Consider the following 16,210-nt stretch of genomic DNA (forward strand, 5'->3'; position numbering starts at 1 on the left):
TCCGTCGCCCGTTCTTGGTGCAGCTCGGCCAGAGCCACCGTGGGCTGCGCGTCCGCCAGGAGCCGCTGCCTCGACCCTACTGCCCGGTTCGCTCTGCCCGGATTCCTCTGTCCGGATCCCTCTTCTTGCACCCCGCTGCACCGATCCCTCTGCCTGGACCTCGTTCTGGAACTCGGCTGCTTGGAGCCTTCTGTTCACATCCCTCTGCCTGAATCGCGCTGCCAGAATCCCGCTGTCTGGATCCTTCTGCCTGGACCCCGCTGCCTGGATCCCTCTGCCTGGATCCGGCTGCCGGGATCCTTCTACCTGGACCCCGCTGCTCGGGTCCTTCTGTTTGAACCCCGCCATACGGATCTCCCGGTGAGGAGTCCGGCTCCGCAGCCACGATGCCCGTGGCACGGCCATACACCGCGGGACCCAGCAGGATCGCTCTGCTTCTGGTCGCCCTGCTACTAGGGAACCCCGTGGCAGCTCAGGAGGAAGGTAAGTACCCCGAGGGCCCCCGGCCCAGAGGGGGCAAAGTTGTAGCGGCTAACCTGAGCGGTAAGGGGTCGTGGCTAGTCCGAAGACACACACGCCACCCGCGGGGCCGCCCCGGTTCAGGGCTGGGCACCTCATCCCTGCCGGAGAGCGGAGGTGGGGATGCGTCTGAAGGACTCTTGCCTTGGACTTTGGTCCTTCGTCGATCTTTCAGGCTGGGGCAGTCTCTTCTTTTGTAGTCCAAAGGAGCTCCTTGGAGTGGAGACCTCTTCAAACCTACAGATTCTGCAAGCTCTCTGTAACTGCACCCAGGGCTGACTGCCAGGTTATTTTGTCGCTCTCTGTGAAAGAGGATAGGTATGGGAAGGGGACAGCTGACTGCTTGTCACCAAATTCCCTCCCACCCCACCATCCTACCCTGGCTCAGGCTACCTGGAGGGGCTGTCCCCTGGATGGGTCCCAGTCAGGTGTCAAGAAATTGGACTTGGGTGTGGCTTTCTTAGATGGAGGGGACTCAGGGCTCCCAGAACTTGGTGAAAAAAAGAGATGTCAGAGCATCCGTGGCTGGGCCCCTTCTCCCCCATACAGCCTAGCCTCCCTTGTCGATATTTGGAAGGAAGCGGGGTGCTAGTGCAATCCAAGTGCTTGCTGGTTAGCAAAGGGTCTGAGTTTGTGGAGGCTGTCAATCCCTTCACTACATGGAGCTACACCTTGGCTCCACCCTGCTGGGGTCCCAGGAAGTTATAATGAGATGCTGAGGTAGAGACAGGAATGAGAAATCTAACTTATCCAAAGCTGACCCCCAGAACTACGGAGACTGACATACTGGGAGAGCCTAGTGTGCCAGATTTGGGGGTTTGGACCACTTAACTGTTCCTCTTGGCAAGGTGTGATCCTTGTTTCCCCCCGTGATAACTTAAAACGCATAGTTGGGATGTCTACCTGAGTTGACCATAGCATGGAGTGCTCCCCTGCCCATGTGGAGTTCCGTTTCTTTTGGGTCTTCTTGGTCTGGAGTTCAGAGGACAGGAATGCATTGCAACATCTCGCCAGGGAATTCTGTACCCCTGAGTTCAGCACCAGAGGCCCCGGACAGCTCTCAGCTCCAGGCCCTGCCTCTAAGTCCTGCTCTCTTCCTTACGACCTGGAGCGCCCAGAAGTGAGAGCGCTGACATGCTTTGCCCTTCTTTATTTAACAAAACATATCGCTAAGACACCTCCCCTCTTTGTGAGGCGGTGGTATTTCCAATTTACACCAGGTCTGGGCAGTTTCCCTTGGAAAGACAAAAAAAAAAAAAGAGGTTTGGTTTAAATCAATGGTTTCTACCCAGCATGCCCTTTCTTAATTAGCTGTCTCTTTCCAACAATAGCGTGGTGGCCTTGAATGGGATCCAGATTGCCCTGCCCCAGCTGTTAAATCTGTACACACACACACACACACACACACACACACACACACAACACCACAAGCAGCTCAAAGATGTCCTGGAGCTTGCCACCTAAAGAGATTTTCCTTGTCAGTTCTGTGTTCTCTAAAACAGCACTCTGGGCATGGTGGGTGGGGTCCTAATGGCATATATTAAATGTCACCCAGGATCAAGATTCTGCATCCTGATGTCCCAGTGTGTGCCAGTGTGCAGAAGGAAGAGCAGGATGTGTACATTTGTGTTTTGAATTTTTTTAAGACACTTTGTGTTTTCCAATTGCTTCACACCATGTCTACTGAGCATATATATACATATATATATATATATACATATATATATATATATATATATATATATATATATATTAAATTAACTTCAGGGCACCACCAAGTCAAAATCCACTGATATACTTCTTCCAAAGGCTTATTACTAACCATGGGGTTCTGACTGAGTCATAAAGAAGGGAGGCAGAGTGGCCCATGGGCACTGCCAGTTCTAAATGGTCCATTTGGAAACAACTGATCTTCCACAATGAATTCTATTTTTAACCTGAAGCTCAAATCCACGCAGACCAGGCAGGAGAGGTGTCAGAGGAAGCCAGTGTTGCAGACTAGACTTTCTGCTTTCCCTGTGAGGGGTGGGGACTTGTTGCGGTGTGCCTGCCCATGCAGGGCTCGCGTTCTCTGGGATGCTTTGCTGGGAAGCGGGAATAAGTATGAAATGTATGTTTTTGAAGAGGGCCCTTATTGTCTAAAACACACATATGGAGAAATCATACATACATGCTAAGACTGAGCTTTCTTCTTCCCTTGGGTTAACAAAGCAAATTCAATATTGCTCGCAAGACTCTAACTTGCTGCCTCCCCCGATCTCTGACATGTGTCACTGTTACGTTCCCTGTAACTGTGTTTTCCTATGAATCGCTGTCCTTTGTCAATGAGTTTGGGTTGCCTCCACCAGTGGCTACCTGATCCAAACTTGAGGGATTCTTCTTGTGTTCACATCGCTCTGCTGTACATTGGGAAACAATACCCGCCTCCTTTCTTTCCTCCTCCAAGGCAAAAAGGATGTTTGCTGAACAGAGCTGTTTGGTCCATAGCTTCTGATCAGGAGTCCGTCCTTGCAAGGAATGCAGTCTACCAGCTCTCCAGCTTAGGGATGGTTTGCAGCTGCAAGCCAGTACTGCGTACTTCCACTAGGGGCGCTCGGGTGGTTTGCTGCTGCAGGCCAGTACTGCGTACTTCCACTAGGGGCGCTCAAAGCCGCAACTGGTAGCAGGAAAGAGGCAGATTTGGTTAGCTGGAAAGAAGCCCCCCTGTGAGTGCTGTTGAAAGCCAGCGTGGTTTTTCAGCCAGGTGGTGGCCTGGCCGTGTGACTCCACTCCCTTCTTGTTGTACTTGATCCTTGCTCCTCAGACAGAAATCACTGCCAGCTTTTGATACACAGTGAACAGCGGGGAAACAGAGATGAGAAGCCGGCAGAAAGATGCTGTTCTCAGAAAGTTATCATTCGAACTCAGACCTTTGCTCATCCTTTTCTGCCAGTGTTTGGACTCCATTATAGAGGCAGGGCTTTTCTGGAGAGTGACTGGGCTGAATTTTGGGGAGCATGTTAGCAAGGTTCAGGAAAAGTGGCGTTGAAATCAGAACTGCCCCAGCCCAATGTTCACTCCATTGCTTGGGTGCGCTAGACCTTCAAGAAGACCGTCTTGTCTGGGATTCCATTCTGCCACTGGGAGGACATAAACAGAAGCGGGGGTGGTGGAACCAACCTGGAAGGGTGGTTACAGGATTCTTTCTGTAATTGGTGTAGCTGGCACACATTCGACAGTCAGACAATGCTTTCCCGTTTTCCTGAGTAATCTTCCTCTATGAACAGGCACCAAGAAGTCAGTCTCCTGAAGTTAGGTGAAGCAGATGCTTACATAGATATGAGGTGATTTTGGCCAAAGCAGGGTGGGGGGGAGGGCAGCAAGCAGCCCTAGTTACCGGTCCACAGCCTTTTTTAGCAAGGGAGAACTTAGTACTACATGATATAGACAGCTTTCCTTCCCAGACCCTCATACGGCCTGGCATTGAACCTACCACCAGGAATCGGACTTCACAGTCAATGGCAATAAAACATGACAGATTGGATAGAAGGTGTGAGAGAACCTTCTAGAAAAAGTTCAAGTCCACGTGCTGAGTTCTGACATGGCTCTGTTGAAGCCACTGTAACAAAAATCCCTTGGATTATATGACTGGAAACACATTAGTTCACTAATCATAGTTCTGGTGTCTGAAAGTCCAAGCTCACAGAGTTGGTGCCTGTAAAGACTGTCTACTTGATGGCTGAATTCTCACTCTCGTGTGCTGACCCAAGTACAGTGAGGTCTGGGGCCTTCATCAGCTCATCTTGGGGCTCAACCCCTCAGGCACCTTCCAAAGCTTGTCCCTCTGAGCGTCATCTAGTTAGGAATGGGAGTTTGATGTGTGGATGGGGCTGGACTGTGCAAGGCACTACTTCCTGTGCAGACCTGCACCCCAGCAAGAGATCCGAGGGTTCTGGGCTGTCAGCCCAGTGTTTTGGTGGAGGGATAGACCACTGTGGAATCTGACAGGTGGCCATATATTTTTCTCACTGGGGCTGATGAGCAGGAAACACTTTGGCCGGCCCTGGAGGGATGCAGCAGGGGCCAAGAAGAGAATTCTACACCGGGAAAAGAAACCCTGTAGCAGGCAGAAGCTTTGTGAGGGGCTTGGAGCAGGGGGACGGGGTACCTCTGCAGACCACAGCAGAGCGTGTAAGTAATGAAAGAATCCATCGCGGAGCGTTGGCTCTGTTCCAAGCCTTTTGCTGGGTGATTTGTGACAATCATGGGGAGAATCCTCACCACAGGACCCACCAGACAGAAATGCTTGTTATTCCTGCTGTGCAGATAAGAAAAACTGAGGCACAAAAAGAAGGGGATCACAAATGGGTTGCAGCTGTGTCAATCCCAGGCCTCTATGCTACTCTCTTAACGTAGAGGATAGGTGTCACTTTTAGGAATCTCATTTTGGGAGGGAAGAAATGAGTAACTTATGACATTAGTATGTCAATGAATTCTGCTGTGGTGCCCATTTTATTTCATATGAGTGTGCATGTATCTTGGGAGAGGGACTGACAGAGGGTTTCATGTATCCCAGGCTGGCCTTGAACCCCTAATCCTCCTGCTTCCATCTCCCAAGTGCTTGATGACAGGTGACATCACATAGGGCTCACTCATGCCCTACGACATCATGCTGTACACTTTGAAATGGATGCAACAAAGCCTGTTGTTCTCTTATGAAAACCAGCCTTTTGGCTAGTTGTGGTGGCAACACACCTAACACCCCAGCTCTCGGGAGGCTGAGCTGAGTGAGGATTGTGAGTTCCAGACCAGCTTGGGCTACAAAATGAGGCTCGATCGTGTGTATGTGTGTATGTATGCCTGCATGCTCGTGTGTGTGCAGGTGCGTGTGTGTGTGTGTGTGTGTGTGTGTGTGTGTGTGTGTGTGTGTGTGTGCAGGTGTGGAGACCAGAGGTGGATGCTGCTGGTGGTCTTCCTCAGTAGCTCTCAACCTTACCGGTAGGCCAGTGAACCCCAGCAGTCCACCTGCCTCTAACTCCCCAGTAGTGGAGTCACAAATGGACATGCTTGCTTTTACATGGGTGCTGGGGTCTGAACCCAAGTCTTCAAGCTTATCCAGTGAGTGTTTTACACACTGAACCACTTCCACAGCCCCCCAAATCAGTCTTCACAATACACCTCTTGACACCAAGTTCCATGACGCCTCCTTATTCCAAAGCCCCCCACACAGTAGGGTCCAGTCAACATTAGCAAGGCGGGTGCTACAGTGCCTGGTACTCAGGTTGAGGATACGGAGGGTAAACTGAGTCAGAGGTGAAGGTGTAGTGAGCTGTGCAGAGTCACTGCAGTAAGGACTGGTGAGTGTGTGGTGGGAACGTGCCGTGGTTATGTTCCAGGTTCTAATCCTCACAGCTTCCCTTTCTGTATATGAGGAAACTGAGGCTTATGAGGCTTAGAGTAGCTCCAGTTGTCATCCAGAGATGGCCAGGGAAGCTTTGAACCCAGGCAGAGTCTGTGGGCTGGGTTGTGCACACTGAGTTCTACCTTGTTGTGGAATAATAACATGGTGGAACAAACCTCCACCAAGATACGGCCACTGAGTGGGACCAGCTCTGAGCTCACTGAACTCCAAAGGCCACTGGAATGGCGATGTGGGGCAGCTAGAATTTTCCTAAAGCATTGACTTCTAAAGAGGGAGCTCAGGGCTTATTCTGTGCAGCCAAGACGAATCATAAAGCAAGGCTGCTCAATAGCCCCAGAAGCCTTGGCTCACACTGAAACTGACTGAGTCAGAATTAAAGAGTTCCGGCACTTCCTAGCCACCAACCAAAGTCTTTCCATCTGCCGGTTGTAGCATGATTAATAAAAGCCCAGACACAGATACTGGGGTTCAACCTGAAGATCTGAAAAGCAAAAGAGCCAGCCACTGGTCCTTACTTACCTCGACCTCAGTCCAGAAATGGTGATCCTGCCTCCAGGAATCTCAGAAGGAGACTTCATCTCTGAGAGTTATCTCCTCCCATCTTATATTCCTCTCTAGTGCTGGGATTAAAGGTGTGCACCACCACTGCCCGGTCTCTATGGCTGACCAGTGAAGCTGTTTTACTCTCTGATCTCCAGGCAAGCTTTATTTATTAAAACACAAATAATATACCACTATATCTGGTGGGCTGTCATGATCATTACCGTGAGGCTGACGTCACAGGGCTGGGAAAAGCCAGAACAGTCATGAACTTGGCTTTCTCCAGGTATTTGAGCCTTGGAGAGATGGGCCTACGCTGAAAGTTGAAGACCCCATGAGAGGAGGTGGCTATGAGACCAGTATAAATCTACTGTGTGCCTTCTCGACATTCTCCCCCCCCCCCATCCTGCCCAATTCTGTCAGATGATACCGCTATCTGGGATCTACAGAAGGGGAAACTGAATCTCGGGAATGCCCAGGCACTTGTCTCAGGGTCTGTGCTGGCTAGTTTTGTGTCGACTTGACACAAGCTAGAGTTATTTGACAGGAGGAAACATCAGTTGAGAAAATGCCCCCGCCAGATTGGCATGTGGTCAAGCTGTGATACGTTTTCTTGAGTGGCGATTGATTTAGAATTGGTGCTATCCCTGGTGTGGCTGGCCCTCGGTTCTATAAGAGAGCAGGCTGAGCAAGCCATGAGAAGCAAGCCGGTAAGCAGCTCCCCTCCGTGGCCTCTGCATCAGCTCCAGCATTCAGGTTCCTGCCCTGCTTGACTCTCTATTCTGACTGCCCTCAGTGATGGGCTGTAGTGTGGGACTGTCGGCTGAAATAAACCCTTTGCTCCCCAAGTCAGTTTGGCTGTGATGTTTCAGCACAGCAACAGAAACCCTAAGACAGGGTCTTACGGGGGAAGCATGATTGAGGCAGGATTCAAACCCAGGGTCTTCGGATCCCAAAGCCCAGTCTTGTCCTAGATGGTGGGGCTCTGCAAACTTTACTTTAACTTCACTCAGTTAAAGTTTAGTTTCACTTCAACTTTGCTCAGACCCGCGAGATGGCTCCTATGTGAGGCAGTGTTCTGTTTTTTCCTCAGGCCGTCCCCTCAGCCCCAACCACCCCGCTAGCACAGCCTGCTGCTGGCTCAACTGAGGCCACGAGATAAAATTCCCAGCGGCTGGTTTCAGAGTGCAGCCTGGAGCTGTTTCTCTAGCTCCCTGAGCCTGCGTGGTCCCCACACAAGATTAACACTATTCCCTAACCTTGAAGATTCTTTTTTTTTTCCCTGACAGGGTTTCTGTATAGCCCAGGCTGGCCTGGAACTTGCTCTGTAGCCCAGGCTTCCTGTTACCTGTTACCTGTTGCTTCTCTCCTGCCATGCCAGCCATGTGGCTCTCTGCCCCCCCCCTCCTCAATTATGGGTAATTCACTCATTATTTCTTTGCAAGCCTCCCTTTCCTACCTGATATACTTGACTAAGCGCTAAGCACCCAAGCAACCCTCAACCTAGATCTGCCCCCGTGTGAGCACACAGATCATTTGTCAACGATGCTAAGCTGTTCTCATCTTTACAGTGACACAGAGTTGAACCTTCCAGATCTGTGTGATCTCAGGCAGCTTCATCTTAAACAAGGACGATAACGGGGTACTCCCTCGTAGGGTGGCTGCAAGGAAAATCAGTGAGGCAACAGATGTGAAATTGTTGAAGACATATACAGCGAGAGGAGGAACAGAGGGAAATCAAAACATCAGGGAGGAGAGAGAGACATGGTCAGGAGAGAAGACCCCACCTAATGCAAATGCTGTACAGTGATGATGAGTGTACCACCGCGTCCTCCAGAGCCATTGTTTTCTTTCTAGGAGATCTGGGGACAGTGTTCTTGCAGCTGAGCTCATTGCCAGATAGAAACTGTGGATGCCCTACAGCTGGCCTTGGGATTTCTCTTCTCTTTGATCCCAGGCAGCTCCAAAGTCAGCTTATGCCCCACTGAATCCAGGGAAAACACAGAGACATTAATAAACATCAGGCTTCAGGGCGAGCCGTCTGACTTTTAAATACATTGCTTGGTAGATGTGCGTACATCCCGAGCTGGCACGGACCTTGCCAATGGGGGCAGTCTCTGTCTTGCCCCACCCTAGTGACAAGGTACTCGTGTGGATGGGGTTCTGTTAGCCTTCTCAGGGTCTGCAGTGTACCCCCTCTTGAGGCAGCTCTCTAGAGTCCCGATCTGCCTTCACAAGAAAGATGTGCCTCAAAGTCCCATTATGGGAGCTACAGAGCTAGGACCCATGCTCTCTCCCTGGCTCTGACTCCCATCCTAAAGGAACTCCAGGAAACAGGCTAGGTTCAGCGATGTGTTCCCATAACCCCAGCACTTGAGAGGCTGAGGCAGGAGGATCCCCAGCATGGATGAACATAGTGACTTCCACGCCAGCCTCAGATACATATCTAGACCCTGTGGAGAAAGGAGGGATGGGAATGGCGGAGGAAGGGAAAGTGTTGAATCCTTGCTTCTCTCAAATATATATTTGTCTTCTGAGTTTATAAGACACAGCAATTGGAAGTCTATGACATCAGAGTCCATGAAGCCCAGGGCATCAGGAGCAGAGCAGCATGGGGAAGCTAGACAGGAAGCCAGCACCAAGCCATGAGCCTCTGTGCTGAGCTGGCACCTGCGTCTTTGAGGCACCCTTAGAGTGCCTTGCTCCTGGGAATAGGGCCATCTACACAGATGGCTTGAGTCAAGTAGGCAGAAACCCAGGGGCCCTGGGAGATCCACAGCCAGGGAACCCTGTGGGGCTTCCTTACTCTCTCTGTGGATCTTGGAGAGCTGTTGATGGCGGAACGCAGAGGGGGCCTGGGCTGTCAAGAGCTCGAAGGTTGACTGAGGGAGGCATCAGCAATGTGATCAATACCAGCCTTGGACAACAAACTAGACCAGGCTGGAGGATTCAGTCCAGTGTCCAGGGTTGATCTTGAGCTTTGGACAAACCATAGAGGAAATGGGTGCTGAGCAAGGGGTATCTCAGACCTCACTGTGTGACCTTGCACAAGTCACTCAGCCTTGATCTGGTGGGTCTGGAAGTGAGGACAACAGCAAGCATGGGTTCCTGCTGCTCTGGGCTAGCCTAAGCTCTCATTCCTGTTGCTCTGGGCTAGCCTAAGCTCTCATTCCTGCTGCTCTGGGATAGCCTAAGCTCTCATTCCTGCTGCTCTGGGATAGCCTAAGCTCTCATTCCTACTGCTCTGAGGTCATCTTAACTCTCAGGTCTGAGTTAACTTCCCAGACAGAAAACCCAGGTTCTGCACTGGAATATTTGTGCCCCACCCACACTTCTTATGTTTAAATTCAACACCACTCCTGGGTAGCGGGACTGGGGCTTTGTAGGTAGCAATCAGCAAAAGGGTAGGGCTCTGAGAACAAGATTGGTGCCCTTACAAGAGAGGCCAGGTTGGGGGAAGGCGTTGGCCGGCAAAGCACTTGCTTCATGAGCATCAGGATGGGAGTCTAGATCCCCAGACCCATGGAAGTGCCAGGTGAGCGTGGCAGCATGGCAGCCTGTCTACTACTCCAGTGCTCAGAAAGCAGAGCAAGCTGACTGGCTAGACTAGCTGTGTCTGTGAGCTCTGAGCTCAGGGAGAGAAGTGCCTCAGAGAATAAAGAATGGAGGAAGACTGCGACGTCAGCCTTGGGCCTTCACATCCACACAAGCAGGCACACTTGCTGCACCGGCATAAATGTGATTGAAAAGAGGCCAGAAGACAACCCCAGACCCCACCCTGAGAAGGCTGGGTTGTGAGCTGCCGGTCGTCACAGGCACTGGATTTTCTCATCTCCACAGTTAGGAGAAACAATTTCCTAAGAGCCCCACATCTCCCAGGTGGTGGGACCGTGTGCCAAAAGCCCAAAGGGAACTTGAAGCAAAGACACTCAGGAAAGCTCAAGAACGGGCGGCTTGCCTGAGTTTTAGTCTTGTTTTGTTGTGATGAGGTTTTTTTTGTGTAGCTCAGGCTAGCCTGAACTCCTGGGCCTCCTGAAGAGCTTGGGTTACAGGCAACTATGGTGCAAGCGTGGAGCCAGGGATGCTGCCGGGAGCATCACCCTCCCATCTCTCGACTTCTTGTGCATCTGCTGGCCCTGACTCCCTCTTAGCTACCTGACTGCCATTTCCCACATCCACCAACCTCCCAAATTAAGCTCAAGACTTCTAAGCTTCTGATAGAGAATGTGCCCTGCCTACGGTGGCAGCCAATCAGCACATGTGACCACTGCTCAGTAGGATTAGCTTCCTTTGCCATCCCAGCTGCATCTCAAGCTCTGCCATAGTTGGTGGGCTACCACGCTGGACAGCGTGGAGTGAGCACCAGTCTCCATTTTCCCAGAAAGTCATTGCACAAGACTGTTCTAGGCCATCTCTGCCCTAACCAGGCTAAGAACATTCCACTTCTTCTTAATTCCCAGCTCAAGTTTTAAAGATGAATATGACTCGTCCTGCGCTGCCCTTTGTGCCACCAAATGGACTGGCTTGCTTAACCCAGACATGAAGTGAGGTCACCCAGATCCATAAGCCAAATAGAACAATGGCCACTTGAGACAATGCTCATGGGCTCTCCTGCCTCCTTGAGACCTTTGTGGTGCTAAGATGTGGTTCCAGCAAGCACATATGGCCAACAAGCTAGGAGGCCTCACAGTCATGGTGACTGGCTTGTCTTCCTCAACTCTGGATGTGATCCTTGAGGGTCAAAGTTGATTCTTATCATTTCTATGAGTAAGTAGAATGACTGGATGGATGGATAGATGAATGGGTGGATGGATGGATGAATGGGTGGATGGATGGATGAATGGGTGGATGGATGGATGAATGGGTGGATGGATGGATGAATGGGTGGATGGATGGATGGATGGATGGATGGATGGATGGATGGATGGACTGGTGAATAAATGGATAAATGATAGATGGATAGCTGGCCAGATGGGTGAGTGGATGGATGGATAGATAGTAGATAGATAGATAGATAGATGCATGGATGGATGGATGGATGGATGCATGGATGCATGGACAGATGGGTTGATTGATGGGAAGGTGGATAGATGAATGATGGATGGATGGTGTCTAGACTTCTGCCAAAAGGTAGATAATATATTTGTAGAAAATATATATTCTCCCCATTCTTGACTTGATATGGAAATTTGCAGTTTGAGTTGATAGGACACCGGATATAAGAAAGCTGAAGGTGAACTTATTTAAAGTTGATCCACTCTAAAAATCAAGCTGAGTATAAAGAGAAAAGACATAGAGACCTGGCTCTGCTGGTGCAGGGGAGTGAATGTGGAGAAGGAAACCCTGGGACAGAACTGGCTGGCTCTGACCTGGATGGTGAGTGTGAGCAGGAGGAAGTCACCCACTCTCCTCCAGCCTCAGTGTCCGTCTGTAAAAGGAGATTCTAAATGCTACCCTCACTCCCTCTGCAAGGTCCAGAGCAGATGCACGGATCCCCTCCCTCCCTGCACAGCCCCACCAGGAGCCTTTCCTGCTCTACTCCATGCAGACAGTAGCCTGACACTAATCAGTACACAACCTATGCAGCTGTGTGTGGCCGCCCTGGGTATGTAAGTATACCACACCCCTACATTAACCTTCAAAGGGAGGGCGCAGAGTCCCCCACCCCACAGCATCTCATTCCCTGAGGATTTCGGAACTGCCCCTCTACTTTCTGCACCCTTTGAAAGCAGGTTTAGCAAGTTGTAAAGCTAATTTGGGGCCAACTGCCTTGGAAATTAATGTAAAATATGTGGAATCAAGCCTCATTTTCCAGGGCTTCAGGAGGGGAAATTTGCCTAATTTATGGCATAAATAAAAATGATGTGCTGAAGCTAATTTGCATATTTTTGCTTCGATTGGGGTTAAAGACAAAGAAGCTTTTGTTTTGTTTTCTCCCCTCCTCTTGCCTCGAATCTCCTACTGACCCAAATGTCACAGGAGCGAACATGTAAGCAGGTTCGTCTCTGCGTAGGCCTCCCCAGCTATGATGTGGAAATGACAATGGCCCCCAGTGTGTAGTTGCAAGGAGGACTTAAACTGAAGAACTCAGGAACTCAGTGTGTACTGTGATGGACACACAGGACAGGCATGCAGCTGTTGTCACGGTAACTTGCTTCCTTCCTGGGTTCTTTGAGCCTCCAAGGCAGGGGCAGAGTCTTATTTCTCTTTTTGTCCATCCCCACCTCCCACTACTGCATTTCCTGATGATGAAGGTAAGGTGGGATATGGCTGAACATATAGGTGTGTGTCACCTGCTTCGGTATGCAGGAAGTGTTTGTGTTGGAGAGGGCATGTGTGCGCGCATGTGAGTGTGTGCACTCACCTGTGTGCGTACATACGATGGTCTGAGGTTGACTTTGGATATGCATATCTTTTTCTGTAGCTTTTCACACTATTTAAGGGTCTCTCACTGATCCTCAAACTCACCATTTTCCTGTCTTAGCTGGCTAATAGCCACGCCTCTCTCATCCTCTGGAGCCGAGGAGACCAGCACACCCAGCTTTGCTTAGGTTTGCCCAGCTTTGACACAGGTTGCCGGGGTGCTGGGCGTCCAAACTCAGCACGCACTTTCCCCCACTGAGCCACCTCCCTGTGTAAGTGGTTCTTCCATACAGAGATGCGCCGGTTTCCACACAAGCTCTGGGCGTCAGCAGACAGACGTCCCACCTTCCTACAAACAGCCCTTCCCACCCACCTGCGCGCTTGCAAGCCCCGGCTCCTCAGCTGGCTGCAACTGGGAGCGAATGAAGTGCTGCCTTTCCTGGAATCTTGAGGTGACAACAATGTCTCAGTGTCTAATAACCACCCAGGACAGAACTTGCTCTTTTATGATTCCCAGTAGATAAAAAATTTTGTGAAGTCCTGAAGAGCTGCGTGATTTTACGACCCCACATCTATGCTCTACTTCCCAATTTAAGGTATTTTACTATCATCTTTATTAAATCGAGGCTCTGAGCAAAAGGCACAGACACAGGTGGGCGCATCCCTCACTCTCTGCCTGGCAGTTTATCAGCAAGGATCAGCTCAGCTCAACCACAGAACCCTGGAGATAAAGTAGGGGCTCTGGGACCTCCCTGAGCCCAGGCACCTGTGTGCATGAGAATACTGTGGGGCAGCCTCAGCGCAAGGGGGCAAGAGGACAGGGTCTAAATCAGTAGATCCAGAGTGCTACACAGGAGAATCTTACGGAATGTGCTAGAATCCCTGCTGTCATATCATGCACAGACTTGGGTTTAATTATTAGGACCTGTGGTAATGGTAAATTCGTAGTGAGCTCAGAGCGCATCCACTCTTGAAGACCTGCTTACTGTCTGCCTCAGCACATTCTACCTGTGCTGAATGCTTAGAAGGCGTGAGGAGCACAGCCATACACAAATGAGGGAGGAGTATGGCTACAACCGCTCTTTGACCTCAGGCGAAACTCCAGGCCTCTCATCCCTTATGGGCCAGACTGCAAGGTAAGAAGTAGGGAGCCGGCACTGGGGCTTCATGAACTCCAAGACCACTGTCTATAGCCAAAAGGCTAGCCCAGGCTTGCCCTCCTCCCTAAAAGGCAACTATGTAGTTGATGCTCTTTAATGAGACAAGTACCTGTGTTATTCCCACATATGAGCCTTCAATACCCAGCCCGGAATTCACCGGGGCAGAAGAGGGGCCTGTTCAGGATGCACCTGACTTTGGTGGTCATGGTAATGTGCTGGCGTTTCATTCTGCAGTGTGCCTGTGTAGACATGACCTGGTGCTCTGCTGAGGGGGTCCAGAGATGCAGTCGAGCGTGTCCCGCAAAGTATTGACTTGGACAACTGGTTAATGAGATTTGTTCCCAAACAAATTAATTACTCCAGGTCCCGGGGAGGGTTATCATAAATAGCAATAGAAGAGCCATTCCTGGTGCGTGTTGGAGGGCTACACCATGGCACTCCTTCACAGACAAAGCTGCAGAGCCAGTGCTGTGGGAGTGAAGCCTATTGTTCAGATAAGGAAACAGAGAGGCTCCGTGATGCGACAGTCCCTTGGTCCTTTGAGGGGAACAGGTGTGGTGTCTCATAGGATGAGTTGAAGTGAAGCATATGCATTTCTGATTCTTACTAGTTTTCTCCTTTACTGGTCTCTTTTATGTGATGGGAACAAGATGCAGAATTCCCCTGAGTATACCCAGAACAAACCTCCTGAATCCCATCTCACTTGCCTCCCTGCCCACTGGCCACCATGTTTCCACTGCACCTAGGAGCTACCTCTGCTATGGTAAGCTGATGGGCCTGCGCTGCTCACAGTGTTTGAGTGTCTCTTTGTCAGGAGGCCATGGGAAAGGCAGGAGCTGGCACACTGACTCACCCCTAAACATCAAACTGTCTGTGGGCTCTGCTCTGGCCACTGGAGCAAGAGAGAGCAGTGCCCACCCTCCCTAAACTGTGACTCTCTCTGATTCATTCACTGAGTCCACCCATTCATTCAGTCAATCAGCATTTGTTAATAATGAATTGGATTGGATCCTCCCAGCATTCAAGTCACCCAACATTTGTATAACGGGGTAAGTGGAGACACCAATGTGTTCCTGGAGTGTCAGAGAAGGGGACAGGCATGTGTGGACCTGCTAACAGACAATAGAGAAATGTCAATGTCAGCTGTATGACCTTGGGACTTACTATCCTCTGGGCATTCATATCCCCATCTCTAGAGGCTGTGTTAGATCAGTAGAAATCACATAGGATATTTGGCAAGACCCAGAAGCCCACGTGACTGCATGACCACTGCCTGGAACCCACAACTGAGCTTCTCACACTGACTTCTGGGTATTTCTGATACATTGGTCAACCTTGCCTGAGTGTATGTGTGCATGTGTCTCTGTGTGTTCACATGCATGTTTTGTGTGAGTATGTGTGTCATGTGTATATACGTGTGTATGTGTATACATGCATATATGTATTGTGTATCTGTGTTTATCTCTGTGTCTGTGTGTCTATGTATGTGTGTGCATGTGTGTATGTATGTCTTCATTTGTGCATGTGTGTCTATGTATTTGTGTCTGTGTGTATATGTATGTGCGTATGTATGTGCATGTGTGTATGTGTGTGTTTATATGTATGTGTGTGTTCGTGTGTGTGTATTTGTGTCTATGAGTGTATGTTCATATGTGCATGTGTGTGGAGGCCAAAGGTTTACATTGGCGTCTTCTGTTCTTGCTCTCTACCCTATGGTATGAGGCAGTTTCTTGCTGACTCTGGAGCTCACTGGTTCAGCTGGCCACTTAGCTGCAGGGTACCCCTGTCTCTCTCAGCCTCCTCGGTTCTGGGATTTCAGACATGTGTCCCTGTTCCCAGCTTTTTATGTGGGTGTGGGGGACCCAAACTCAGGTCCTCCTGATTGTTTGGTGGCAAACTCATCCCTGACTAAGCCATCTCCCTGGCCACTATCGCCTGGACTGCTGGTCACTAACCAGTTCCCCCGTGAGTCTTTCCTCGAAGTCACTGTAGTTATATTTACTCTCTCAGTGAAGCCACACACTTGTCCTTTGAGCCAGCTCCTGTATCCCCACAGGACTGTCTCTGAGACCTGAAGAGATGGAGGGATCGGCTGCAGCTCACACGGCAGGGTGTGAGTCCTCTCTCTGTGACTCTAAAAGGGTCTGCTTCATCCCAATGACATGGATTGGGGTGGGAACTCCTCTCAGCCCACCTCATTCCCCCCTCGGTGGCAGTCATACTCTCA

At 50.3% G+C, this 16,210-nt stretch overlaps 1 protein-coding gene across 3 annotated transcripts in view; it reads left to right on the forward strand.

The window, feature by feature from the left end:
* Positions 1 to 386: 386 nt before the first annotated feature.
* The window catches only part of Sez6l (seizure related 6 homolog like), a 152,339-nt gene continuing 136,515 nt past the window's right edge, over positions 387 to 16,210 (forward strand). For all 3 annotated transcript variants that reach the window (XM_038345407.1, XM_038345408.1, XM_038345409.1), the window contains exon 1: positions 387 to 483. In XM_038345407.1, the coding sequence (XP_038201335.1) occupies positions 387 to 483 (97 nt within the window). The remainder of the gene's footprint in view (positions 484 to 16,210) is intronic.

The sequence above is a fragment of the Arvicola amphibius genome, chromosome 10 (assembly GCF_903992535.2).
Source record: "Arvicola amphibius chromosome 10, mArvAmp1.2, whole genome shotgun sequence".
Classification (NCBI taxonomy): domain Eukaryota; kingdom Metazoa; phylum Chordata; class Mammalia; order Rodentia; family Cricetidae; genus Arvicola; species Arvicola amphibius.